The 14,248-nt window shown below is 38.1% G+C and overlaps 1 protein-coding gene across 3 annotated transcripts in view; it reads right to left on the minus strand.

The window, feature by feature from the left end:
• Window positions 1–14,248, minus strand: part of LOC149320001 (cytoplasmic dynein 2 heavy chain 1-like) — a 261,670-nt gene that overhangs the window by 40,183 nt on the left and 207,239 nt on the right. For all 3 annotated transcript variants that reach the window (XM_089512748.1, XM_089512747.1, XM_089512749.1), the window contains exons 83-85: window positions 13,810–13,926; window positions 1,748–1,957; window positions 988–1,077 (exon numbers count right to left, since the gene is read on the minus strand). In XM_089512748.1, the coding sequence (XP_089368874.1) occupies window positions 988–1,077; window positions 1,748–1,957; window positions 13,810–13,926 (417 nt within the window). The remainder of the gene's footprint in view (window positions 1–987; window positions 1,078–1,747; window positions 1,958–13,809; window positions 13,927–14,248) is intronic.

Below are 14,248 nucleotides of genomic sequence, written 5' to 3' on the forward strand. Positions count from 1 at the left end.
TCATATCCCTCACTTCATCTTCTTGTTGTATGTGAACATTTTATATCGACTAAACAGAATTGGTGAAAGAATCCTTTCTTTCCAGTAGCTTGGGAATCTATATGCCCCACAAATAGGAGACAAACATACCCTTCTAAAAGTAAAAGTAGTAAATGCCATGCATTCCAATCAGAGTTATCAGTGGCCCAACACTGATGATACTTTTTCAGTCTTAACGTATGGATTAGGTCAGGATACACACAGAATCAGAAGGAACTGGAGTGGTGGTATGAGGACTGCACTAAGCCTCTGGAGACCAGGGTCTGAATCCTTGCTCAGCTATGGAAACCCACTGAGTGACCTTGGCAAATCACACCCTCTGATTGTCAGAGAAAGGTAAAAGCAAACCCCCTTTAAAGAAATCTTACCAAGAAAAATCCATAAAAATTTCACCTTAGAATCACCATAAATTGGAAGTGATTTGAAGGCACACACAAATTTCTCAGTCATTTTTGCTTCTGGCGGGAGCAGAAGGCAAGGACACTGGAAGAGAACTCGGGTGATAACACTCTCCTCTCTTTCCTATCCAACAGTCTTTATACATCCACATCAAGTTCACAAACCATGACTCATTATTTCTGTTTGGGCTTTCCTTTGTTCCCCACAAGCAGGTCTTCTCACCAACAGTGCAGAGGTCAGAAATTCCTAAAATCCCAGTACTGCTTAAGCTACAAGAGAAGCCCATGGCAATGACTAACACCACGTGACCACAGAGCTTTCAACTGTTCCCACCTGATTTGTTCCACAGATGTGTCCATCTATGTCAACCAACTTTTTCATACAGGTCTAATAAGGCCAACTGTACACAATTTTCTTGCAATTTCAATTTCCTTGCCATTTTCTTTCAAGAGAAGAAAGGTGGAATATGAACATGAAAATAAATGGATAGTTGTGAACTTTACTTTAGATTATTAAAATACAGAATGTTAGTGAAATATTAAATTGTACCTGAATAGCATGTGCTCGGGCTACAACGGCTCTGAGATATTGTAAAGGATCCTCTGGGCCTTCCCATTTGCTCTGCCATGTTAATGGGCACTGTGGAGAGGGAAAAAGAAGTTATTAGCTTTTACAACCAGTCATTACTAAAAATATGTCAAAAGGTACAACTCTCACCCTAATAAAAACTTTCACTGATACAACCTTCTATCTACTCAGCTGATCCAGTCCCTTTCTCACCTCCTTTCTTTTTAAATGGTTATCCTAATTCTTTCCATGTTATTTCTGCCTCTGGTACCATGGTTTCTGTTAAAGTAATGCCCAGGAACACATCTACTTCATTAACTGAAGTATACCTGTACTTGGCTCTCAGTTTTTCAGTGTTTTAAATCTGAATCCCAGACTGCTTCTGCTCAAAATAAAGTTTTATACAGTATTTTATGTTATACTGTTTGCACTTTCAATTACGGTATTATAGTTATGTATTATTAATATTGTATTTCTTTGACTTGCTGCTCTGAAAGTCCCCAGACAAATATCTGTTGATGGGCAGAAAACTAAAAATAAATAAATAAATAAATAAAGGAGGGAAACATGGTATTTATTAATGATATCCTGGTTAGATTTAAATCTGTTTTAAATCAAAAGAAAAATCAACTGAAGCATAAAAGTGTGCACTTCTCCAAACCAGCGGAGTTTGCTTCAAAACTGTTATAATTACAGAATAAAGAATTTATGTATTCTGAGAATTTAAAAACAACAACCTTACCTTCTGGTTTAATAAAGCACTTGCTAGTTTTTGTACTTCTGAACTCAGTAGTGAGGTTCCCCTGATTACTTTACTAAGAGCTGCAAGAGACTGATGAATACTCTGAACTAAGCGAATGGCATTGAACTGTTCCAGAATAATGAATGAAAGGATTGGGGATCCTTGACGCTCAGAAGGAGGAAACACTTTCTGATGAATCAGGTTGGAATTCTAAAGGGAGTAAAAATTCAAGTTATCTGATCAATCCAATAATGGAAGACAACATTTTTGTGACCAACCATGCTTTCTTAACAACACTGTAGAATTACAAACTGGTACCAGAGTCACAGGGACACACAGTCTCTAGGAATCTGTAAACAATATGAATTCAGATATCCACAATATGGATTCAGCTATCCTGAAAAATATTATTTCCTAGGCTTGTTGCCATGTGCATGACTGCAGTGAAAACACTATAGATACAGGAAGGAACTTGCTTTAAGACCAGAACACAAGTTTAGGAGAAACGTTTGTCACTTCATACTACTAATGAGCATCATGGATACCGTACATTAAGGCTGCATGAATACTGCAGAAATAGAGTTTGACACCACTTAAACTGCCATGACTCAATGCTATGGAATTCTACAAATTATAGTGCGTTGTGGCACCAGAATTCCATAGCATTGAGTCATGGCAGTTAAAAGTGGTGTCAAACCAGATTATTTTTGCAGTGTTGATCCAGCCTTAGTCTTAATCCAACCATATTTCCTTGAGACAAAACAAAACGTTGGGATGGTAAAAACAGGAAGGGGTTATGTAATATTCCATATTCATGAAAAAGTAAGATGATAACACAAATTTTATTACATAAACATATTGAGCTAGCAATTATGCTTCAGTGATAGAACTCATACAAAAATTTAGGTAGATGTAGAGGGGACTGTATTCGGACCACAAATATTTCTCTGATGAAGTAATCTTACGCAGCAAATTTCAGTCTTTCAAGACATTATCATAAAACTTCTCACAGTCCGTGACATGCTTATTCTTTTATGATCACAGTTTCAAACAGGGATCTTCAAATCATTTTTGCAACGTAACAGGACATTTTTCTTGAAAATAGGTCAAAATTGACATTTATATTAAAATGATGGGATGGTCAGGAAATATGAAAAAAATGGTACGTATGCCCAGCTTATTTAGTCTGCTTTTTGAGACAGGTAACTATGAACTTTGGTACCATGCTAGGTTAAAAATAAATAAATACTGTATTTAACAAACCTAAAATTTAAATAAGAGTATAATAAGATGATGTAGGATGAATCTGAAACGTGTATTTTGGAAAAGGGATCTCATGCTGTAGTTTATATGCAGATAATTAGTACTTTCAGTTCTCACAACTCTGCAAATTGCTCTTCAAAAATCTCAAGCAGAAAATTACTTCAGACACAATTTTCAACATTTCTGGTTTCTTCCAAAAGCAAAAATTAAAGCATATTATTTAGAATGAAAATAAAGGTTTATTGAGAGATTGAGACTAAAAGTTTAACCATAATTGGGAGCCACCAAAATTCCCTATAGAGGATGCAGTGGCTCAAGCAGTTAACATGCTGACTCTGTTGATTGCAAGATCGGCAGGCTGGCAGTTTGAGGCCTGGGTGCCAGATGATGGGGTTAGCTCCCATCACTAGTCCCAGCTTCTATCAACCTAACAGGTCGAAAGCATGTAAATGCAAATAGATAAATAGGTACACTCTGGTGGGAAGGTAAACGGCGTACTGTGCAATCATGATCACAGAGTAGTTTCTGACAACACTGGTTCTATGACTTAGTAATGGAGATGAGCACCACCCCTATGGTCGGACACAACTTGACAACCTTGTCAAGGAGGAATACCTTTAACTTTACCTTTAAAATTCCCTATCCAATATATACATATGATAGAAAGCGGTCATTTCTACTGGTTTGTTTTGAGTTGTTTCTTTTTTTAAAAAAACCTGCTCACACAAGTGGCTTATTATTGTAATCTCAGTGACATGGGAACTGCAGATTTGCAGGGAGAAAAAAAAGGGATACCACCTGTGCCAGTCAAAAGCTTGTTCATGTCTTGGTTTATTAAACCAAGATAAAAAAATCTCTATTATATCAATGTGACTATTAATTGACATGGTCAAAATGTGGGTAGTATATTTTCTTTGGTATTCAACTTTTCTGTGGTTAAATGCCTGTACTGCAGCCATTCACTCAAAACCACAAGGTTGCGAGTTCAAGACCAGAAAAAGGGCCCAAGCTCGACTCAGGCTTGCATCCTTCCAAGGTCGCTAAAATGAGTACCCAGACTGTTGGGGGCAAATTAGCTTACTTGCTAATTAGCTTACTTGCTGTTCACCGCTATGATCTTTGGAATAGCTGTATATAAATAAAACAAATTAATTAAATTATAATAGCTTGAGTGTGTGTGTATGTGTGTGTTGTCAACACTCAGCTATGCAAGTATATACTTTAACTAGCTGTAATATAAAATGTGCTCTAGTTATTTGCCGGTTTAAAGAAGTTCTCACTCTTGAGCTGCATCTGCGCTGCAGAAATAATCCAGTTTGACATCATTTTAATTGCCCTGGTACAGTGCTAGAGAATTCTGGAAATTGTAATTTGTTGTGGCACCAGAGCTCTCTGACAGAGAAGGCAAAATATCTCCTTAGTCAGCTGTTCAGCATTAAGAAAGTTATGATACTTCTCTAGAAACTTGACCTGTATGTGCCTGTCTTTCTGTTCTGGGTGGTAGCATTCTTTCTCTGGGATCACGTATGTACTGTACTGTAAAAGGTAAAAGTAGTCCCTTGACATGAATGTCTAGTCCCAAGCAATTGTAGGGGACGGTGCTCATCTCCATTTCTAAGCCAGCATGACTTCCCTGAATGCTGTTACCTTCCCACTGAGAAGTGGTACTTATCTATCTACTTGCATTTGCGCGCTTTCAAACTGCTAGATTAGCAGAAGCTGGGACTAGTGACAGGAGCTCACCCCATCATGCAGCACTCGGGGCTCAAACTGCCAAGTGTCTGATCTTCTGATCATCAGAACAGACGTCTTAACCACTAAGCCACTGCATTCATGTATGTATTCATGTATAATTCTAGAAATTGTAGTCCAAAATTGACTTTAAAAAAAGCTTGGGTTGACTTATCCATGGGTCAATATAACTACTGTATTCTTTTCAAAAAGAGAACCATCCACTTCTCTGAATGGAATGGTGAAAAGTGAGAGCTTAGTTTATCCTGGGATAACTTAAAAGAAGCACTGACCCTCTCTGATATTTCCACTGTAGAAGTGCCTCTGGCCTTTTTGGAAGACTGGGTGGAAAAATGAAGGCAGTGTCAACTCTTTGGCACTTTCCTTCAAAAGAGTACTAAGAGTAATCGGGCTTTGAAAAATATGAACAAGGGATTTATCAACTTTTCTGGGTTAAAATCAGGCAAAGTTATCACGTTACAGTTAAAGGCTATTATCACTGCTAACAAAACCACCATTTTCTTTGCTTTGCCTTTTCATCCTTTTTGATATGTGCACATTTTCTTAGCCTTGTCTGCACCTGGTCACCTCTCCCACACACCACACAGCCACCATTTACCATATTTCCTTCATCCAGGGCAAGTATAAACAGCTATGCTTGCTAGAATTTTGTAACTTCTTTGGCATAATTTTCCTTTGCTTCATACTTTGTTATATGCCCCTAAGTTTTACCCTCAACTTATCGTCATATCAAAATCCATAATTTTGGCCCCAAAACTTGCCTTTGACATATACACACAGTCAACTTATAGTCGAGTATATGTGGTAGTTTTGGAGCCCTCCTGAATTTAGTGTTCCTCTTGGCAGCTCAGGTGCTGATTATGGTCAGAAGTGCTTATAAGGTTATGGTTACATTCAGTTTAGACTACATACTGAGGTTGTCCCTGAACAGAGTTTGGAAACCTATATAATTAGTTTAGAATGCTAATGCCAAGCATGTATTCAGTGTAGTATAATGGGTTATTTGAAGATTATAATGATACTTTCCCAATTACATTAGCTCCTTATTTGTTTACTAGCCTAATTCAAATTGATGTTTGAAACCCTGAACAGCGTTAGATGCCCTAGGCATCTAAAGGAACACTTGTTTCCATATATAAGGGACACCATTTTGCTATGTCATTGTATTTAATGGAACCTGAACATCCACATATTTCTGTATTCACAAGAGGTCCTGGAACCCAACGCCTGCTGATACCAAGGGCCCAATGTATAAATTTAAAACCTGGAGTATTTTTTTTATATTATCAATAAGTCTCTCCCTTTTTGTATATGTTTGTGCACAGATATAATGGTGATCTGAGCCTCTTGCTTCTCATATTGACTGAAAGTTCAGAATATAAGATTCTGAAGAAAAAACAACATGAGAATTGGTAAAAGTATGGAATAAACAGCCATTTACACTACGAAATCCCATCTGTCTCCTTATTGAGTTTCAATGAGCTTAAACTCAGGAAGAATAGGAGGAGGAGCTGAATGATAGCTACTCTTTATTTAGCTTCCATCTTCTAGGTTCTAACCCCTACCTTCCTAACTCCTACTTTTGTATGTATGTTCACTTGATTGAAACCTGTTAGAAAGGCATGTGTGTGTTCCCAATGGACAACTAAATGGTTTGCTATCTTTTTCTTCTTGTTTAAGTGAAGTTTCTACAGCATTCACACTCAGTACTGAATGAAAAAGCTAAAAGCATGCTGCATTATTTACGTAATAATAAGGAAGTTATTAGTTATTTAACAACAAGCTCTGCTTAGATTTTAAGTTGAAACAGATTACACATATTTTATTTTGTGTATGAAATGCATTAATGTAATTTAATTTGTAGAACTATTTTTATACCTCTTATTTTGGGAAAACAAAATGACAAATGAACATGTCAAATCATTTCACAGTGGTCTAATTTGGGCTATATGCATATGAGTGTACTAAATCAAATTTTATAAGCTTAAGCCAAGTGACTGGCTTGTTTAGCATTTTAATTCAATAAGTAGAACAAAATTACCACATTTACTGTCAGTTTCAGCAATGACAACAGTTTCACCACCTGTCATTTTTGAACCAAAAGTTGAATGGCCTGACTGCTGCAACTGATTTAGGTGGCATTTCATGACCCACATTTATCACATTCCTGCCAGGCAGTTATTGTCAAAGAAGAAAAAGTAAATAGGAAAACTGTCAGAATTTATTTTGACATTTGGAAATCATGTGATTCCTCCCTTCAGCCTGCACTTGTTCTAAACATATACAGTTAGTTTCTTTAGCACTAACCCACGTCAATTGTTAAAGGCAGGAGTGGGAAAATGCACTGTGTGGTGGCTCCAAGTCCCATGAGTTCAGTTAGATGACATAAAAATTAACCAAAGAGAAGATGCCAGCCACAGATGCTGGCGAAACATCAGGAAGAAAATCTTCTAGAACATGGCCACATAGCCCGAAAAACCCACAGAAAACTTAACCAGAGACTAATGGCTAATATAATGAGCAGACCAATCTTACTTTTAATAACACAGCCTAGTAACACTTACTTTTAGTGATAAAAGCTGATGTGTGGGAGGTGGGTGGGTAGGAACTATCTAGCTATAGCCAAGTGTTGCTATAACTTTGTATTCACGCCTGACTTTACAGGCATCATGTGCATAAACTGTGTTTGAAAGCCAGGACACATCACTAGTATAATGAGGTTTTTTTACTATCTGGAGGTTACAATAAAAGTTAGAGGCATGTGACATAAGATGGCCATATTTGTCCAACAATCCTAGAGCCTTAGAATCATAGAATCTATTATTCTAGACTTGGAAGAGACCACAAGGGCCATCCAGTCCAACCCCCTGCCATGCAGGAAATCCAAATCAAAGCATTCCCAACAGATGGCCATCTAGCCTCTGCTTAAAGACCTCCAAGGAAGGAGACTCCACTACACTCCGAGGGAGTGTGTTCCACTGTTGGACAGCCCTTACTGTCAGGAAGTTCTTCCTAATGTTCAGGTGGAATCTCTTTTCCTGTAGCTTGCATTCATTGTTCCGGGTCCTAGTCTCTGGAACAGCAGAAAACAAGCTTGCTCCCTCCTCAATATGACATCCCTTCAAATATTTAAACAGGGCTATCATATCACCTCTTAACCTTCTCTTCTCCAGGCTAAACATCCCCAGCTCCCTAAGTCGTTCCTCGTAGGGCATGGCTTCCAGACCCTTCACCATTTTAGTTGCTCTCCTTTGGGCATGCTCCAGTTTCTCCACATACTTTTTAAATTGTGGTGCCCAGAACTGGACACAAGATTCCAGGTGGGGCCTGACCTGAGCAGAATATAGTGGCACTATGACTTCCCTTGATCTAGACACTATACTTCTATTGATGCAGCCTAAAATCGCATTGGCTTTGTTAGCTGCCGCATTGCACTGTTGACTCATGTTCAACTTGTGGTCTACTTGGACTCCCAGATCCCTTTCACATGTAGTTTCATTCAGCCAGTTTTTTTCCATCCTATATCTGTGTCTTTTATTTTTCTGCCCTAAGTGCAGTACCTTACATTTCTCCATGTTGAATTTCATTTTGTTAGCTTTGGCCCAGCTTTCTAGTCTATTCAGGTCATTTTGAATATTGATCCTGTCCTCTGGAGTATTAGCTATTCCTCCTAATTTGGTGTCATCTGCAAATTTGTTAAGTATGCTCCCAACTCTGTCATCCAGGTCATTGATAGAGATGTTGAATAGCACTGGGCCCAGGACAGAGCCCTGTGGGACCCACTGGGCTACTTTGTCTAGCCCACATTTTACAAGCTTGTTTGCAAGAATGTCATGGGAAACGTTGTCAAAGGCCTTACTGAAATCAAGATATACTATATCCACAGCATTCCCTTCATCTACCAAGCTAGTAATTTTATCAAAGAAAGAGAGAGATCAGGTTTGTCTGGCATGACTTGTTTCTCTGAAACCCATGTTGAATTTTTGTGATTATGGCATTGCCTTCTAGATGTTCACAGACTCTCTGTTTAATGATCTGCTCCAGAATCTTTCCTGGTATTCATGTCAGACTAACTGGATGATAATTGTTGGGATCCTCTTTTGCCCCCTTTTTGAAGGTGGGGGACTATGTTTGCCCTCCTCCAGTCTGCTGGGCCTTGTGTCTATGTACATGTGCATGAATGTATATTTTTATGGAAACTCTTTGATTGTCTGGCTCAGGATAGAGATGACTTTGCTGGAGAGGCCTCTAGTCATATCCTGTATCTATCACCCCTTTCTGAAAAAATGTTGCTCCATTATCTTCCACCATGAAGTGTAGCAAGTATACTGATTAAATTACTGAACTACTGAATATCCCCATAGAAGGCTCTGTCTCTTCCAGTATGATATTCTGTAGCTGGCCAACTGGACAGGAAATGACACTAATAAGAAAGGTCACCTTTGTGGCAAGAGTAATGACCTCTAAACGTCTTTCTTGCTTTGTCCATCAATATATCACCAAAATTTCACTTCAGAAGCAGACTGATCAGGCCAAAAGAGAAATTTCCTGACTTTGAGCTTCCTTCCCTGTCCTCCTGTTGTTAACTGCCCTCAAGTTGACTTTGACTCATGGTAACCCTGTGGTTGAGATATCTCTCTATGGACTCCAGGTTCAAAAGAAAATTATTTCAGGATGCAGCGTACTTGAAACTTCAACCAAGATCTCTGAGAGGTGGCTTCTGGAGGGCACTTGCTGAATCATTGCCGAGGTGGTGCTCTGAGGTGCTCAAGATGAAATCACTCTTAGACCTCCTCTCTCAGTCTTGTGAATTTGTTCATTTGAGTTAGTATTTCCCCAGTGTGAAGCAAGTGTCCTCTGTTAGGTAGCTTTGTATTCTACATGTTCTGGTTTTCATTTGTGAAGCTCTACCAAAGCATTTCATATTCCCCAATGCAATTATTGTGAAGATTTTTATTCTTGTGTGTTCAATAAAATTCTCCTTTAGATAGTTCTGTGTAGATGAAGGTTAATGTCTTCTATTTGATCTCTTACAGGCATGTGCTGAGAACATGCATGAGTTCATGCATGTGCTTTGAGAACATTCCAGGTAAGAAGTTGTAGTAGCCAAACAATTTTTTGTGATTACCATCACCTTTGCTCTTCCCACAAGAAAGCTGGCATACACAGGGGATGGCATACTTTCCAACATATCAGAGATGAAAACTGGGACACTTGTGGCTAAGGAACATCAGTGTGTGGTGAAGAAAGTAAAAAGTATTAATGAGGAAGAACACACAGGCTAGAAGATGCTATAACACCTTGCTTTGCTAAGTGTGGTGAGAAGAGTCCCTTTCCTAGGACTCCATTCCCTCCTCTCCTCTGCTAAATTAATTGAGTGCAAACTGCTTTTGCACTTTTAACTCAGTTTGCAGCAGCTGAAGTAAGCTGAAGACAAAGCCAGAAAGTGAGAGCAGGCGAGAGAAACTGGGACATTTTAAAAGCAGCTGAAAAAGTGGGACAGCAGAGAATTAAGCTGTCCTTGCCAAATTGGGATATTTGAAATGGTAAGTCAATACTGTTTTCTGGGCCTGGAACCCAGCTGAGAAACCTCTGGCTTTATTGTGTTCTTTAGAAGCAGGCTGAGTTCAGAGGCTAGGAAAAGGACTAGAGGAAACAGTGGGCAGGGTAATCATTACAAGGACTGAATTTGTCAAACCAAAGAGAATGCTCACAAACCAACATAAGGTGTAAAATTCCTCAATGAAGATAAGGCTTTTGCTCTTCCAGCCTCACACTCTATACATTTGATCCAGACTTGAGGAAAAGGTCATCTTCATTAACTAATTAATGGAATATGAAATATCCACTCACTTTTTGTGCTAGGGGAGGAAGATGGGTTGCAGGCAGTGACTCCTGAATCTGGCATGAAGCCAATTCATTCTTCCAGACTCAAGGAAATATGCTAAAACAGTCATCCAGAGCGGAACCAAAAGATACTGTACTTCAAAGTTAGGAAAGGATGGAAAGGACTTGGTGAGAGTCTCCATCCCCAACTTAATGAAGGACCTTATCATGCTGAATATGTTGTGAGTGGGTTGGGAGAGAAGGACAGTAAATATAGATTAGAGCAGTAAATCAAATCCAAAAGCAGCTCAGAACCACCTTTAAAAAGGCTACAGTAGATGATGCCCTACAGCCCAGTGGCTAGGCAGGGAAGGATTTGAAGGTTGGAGGCAGACTCCTCACAAGGAGAAATTAATTAGCAACCCTGACTCATGAGAGGGACCACCTAATAATCTTCCATAGGGAAGGTAAGTTCCTGACTCAAAGGCAGATCTAGATCTGACTTTTTAATATTTTCATATAAATAATATGGCTAAACAAAGATTTCCAATTTCTTCTATAAAGAGGGGAAAGTCTCATTTTTGACGAATGAATATTTCAAAAGCAAATTAATTATATTTTTGAGTGCAAAAGTTATAAAGAACCACATTTAGTGATGATTAGTATTCTAAAGAAGGGACTTTTCAATGACTAATCTGTAATTTGAAATGACCATCAGAAAGAATTAAATGAATGTGTCCACAGTTAATTATGTTGATTTTAAAAAAATATATCTACTGAATAATTATGCAAACATAGACTTCATCCATAGTGATTTGGAATGGGCTGTCTATCTTTAAAATATTAATAATTATGCAGGTACACAGGCATAATTTTCTGTTAGCAGTTTCTACTAACTGTCTTAGGAAGATAATAATGATTTCTCCAGCTTTGTCTCAATTGAAAAAAGTCAGTTTATGACAATAAATCTTAACGTGGTAAAGATAATCCTTTGGCAGAAATAAATATCTGCACAGAAATTGTCCTCAGAGTGGCTTGTCATAAAGAGATAATTGATCTAGGAAATAAAATACCTGTCCATAGATTCCAGTGCTGTTTGTGCAACAATCCTTGCTGGAGCAGATCTGCATACATATAATTCATGATTTACACAGTTAACTTTCACATTGTCAGCCATGTTAGCTTTTCCAGCAGCTTGGATAGTTTCAATCAATTCTGGTTCAAATCAACTTTGTTAATTAAGACACTTCAGAGAAGAACTCAAGTGTTCAGATACAACAGAAGTAAGCTGGAACATTGGTGTGCAAAAGGAAAGGAAGCATGCTAATTTTTTCCCCATATCTTTTTTTCATGAATTTACTGAGAATGGAAAACAGGAATGTGCCAACTGATTCTGCTGAAGGTGGTGTTCCTGTGGGAGCTACATATTTTGCATTAAATGCAGAATGAAATATGTTTCTTTATGTCCATAAAGTGGTATACACAAACTTTTTTCAGATTTTTTGAGGTAGATTCACCAATATGTCCCCATTCCCCTCTGAATGTCCAATAAACCTGTGATGGCACACCTAAAAATGGCTAAAGCCTACACTAGAATCACAGAATCATAGAATCGTAGAGTTGGAAGAGACCACAAGGGCACTACAGATAGAAGAAGCTGGGAAATTTCATGCTGGTTTTGAGAGCGCCATCAAACCCATGGATTTATCACATTATCATCTTAGGTCACAAATACTTTACATGTAAAATCCCAACAGCTCATCTTTATAGTTGAAAGTAGCACCAGAAGAGAGCAATCTGGGACCTTCTACCAATCTGTGGTAGAAGGAGGGTGTGTTTAATTTTTCCTCAGCCTGCCACTGCAGCTTTTTCCAAGCAGCTTCTCTTTTTCAAAGTTCCAAAATCATGTGTACACATGCATATAAAAGCCTTATGGAGTGAGGAATCTGTGTGCGAATCCTTTCTTCCCACTACTCTTCACTCCAAATCATACATTCATAGCTTCTTCTTCTTTTTTTTTTTTTTTTGCTTAGAAGAAGGGTATCACTGGAGCTTTGCTAGTACAGCTGAGGCAGATTTTCATTTTTTTTTTTTATTTTTCGTTTGAAATGTGCATGTTTACTGATGGAAAATCTGAGCTCTGAAATTGCCTGAAAGTCAACAGCAATTCTGTTTTACCATCAAGTCCTATATATCAATCACAACTCTCAAAGTTAATTTTACATCTCCAATGAAATGTGGCAACATAGGTTTAGGGATTTCACAATTGACCCCAAAGTCTTGAGGCACTACCAGATGAAGGTAACAGTGACAATAAAAAGATATTGTGCAGCTCACACATCTTTCCATCCTTACTAAGTGTTATGATAAGAATGACAGAAGCAGAAATGAAAAAGACAGGCTTATTATAAATGGATCACAAAGTCATATCATCTCCCACTGCATTCTCCCAAATTTCACAAATCAGATAGAGGGTTGCACACAAAAGAGAATCTTGAAGCAGCTTTAGATGCTCCCCCAACTGTGACTTTGGGGGACTCACAATTCCATAAAGGGTCAAATGGCAACAATGCAGGAAAATATCTCTCTCTTTCTGTATGTGTGTGTATACATATTCAAATATGGAAATGTTGATATTTACATTCATTCAAGGAGTCCAGAAGTAAGATGTTCTTAAAAAGCAGATGGTAAATGCATACGTTTTAGCCAAGACTGTTTTTAGTACCACAAATGCTTATAAGCAAACATCTACTGAGGTGTACCAAAAGAATTTAAATTGGAGCCTGCAGGTTCTCATGACAGCCTTGGCACTTGCTAGTGTGGCTGGTTACTAACTCGCTTTTCTTGCTTGATTGCTTATTTGTTTATATTCATACTGCTCAAGCAAAGTACTAGATTGTAGATCGTACGCCAGTGGCAGGTTTCATTTTTATTGATTTGATCATTTGTATGTACAGTGCTGTGTACATTTACAGCGCTATAGAAATAAACTAGAAGAAGAAGAAAAAGAAGAAGAAGAACAACAACAACAGTAGGAGGTTATAAGAACAAATTGAAATTTCATATTGAAAAGAACAACTTTCCTATTACTATTATTGCAGCAAAAGGTTCAAGTCACTATTTGTGAACAGTACAAGAAGTAAAAAGATTTTATTTTTAAAAAGGCTTGTTTTATGTGACTTTTCTGTGTCATAGTTACCTCTTACTATTGACCTTCTTACCTGATTAAGCTTCTTCCATAAGTTAAGAACTGGAGAAAGTTCATTAGACCAGATTTCTCTGTCAAATTTGCAGCCAGCTGTTACAGACCTGCTCAAAATCCGAAGCTGTGAAATTACCTGCAAGATGAAAAGACAGTCTGTGTGTGATGATTTGAGACAATTTTCTACTAGAGTTATATAGACCAAACAAGGAAAGACAATTCTCAGAAAATGTAAAAGCTCCTTCAAAACAACATAATGATATGTATGTCTGTGTGTGCAAGTTCATATTGACAGAATTTCCACTCAAGGTTGCAGCACTTTAGCTATGCATGCATTTGGAATACCAATACAATCCACAGGAAACATACATTTGCATGGAATCAAATGGCTTAGCATTGTCAGGGAGCCCTGTCATCCTGCTATGGGTGGAGCAAAATACAGATTGTTTCAATACTAT

This window comes from Sceloporus occidentalis, unplaced genomic scaffold, assembly GCF_023333645.1.
Source record: "Sceloporus occidentalis isolate IW3139 unplaced genomic scaffold, rSceOcc1.0.p SCAF_2, whole genome shotgun sequence".
Taxonomy (NCBI): domain Eukaryota; kingdom Metazoa; phylum Chordata; class Lepidosauria; order Squamata; family Phrynosomatidae; genus Sceloporus; species Sceloporus occidentalis.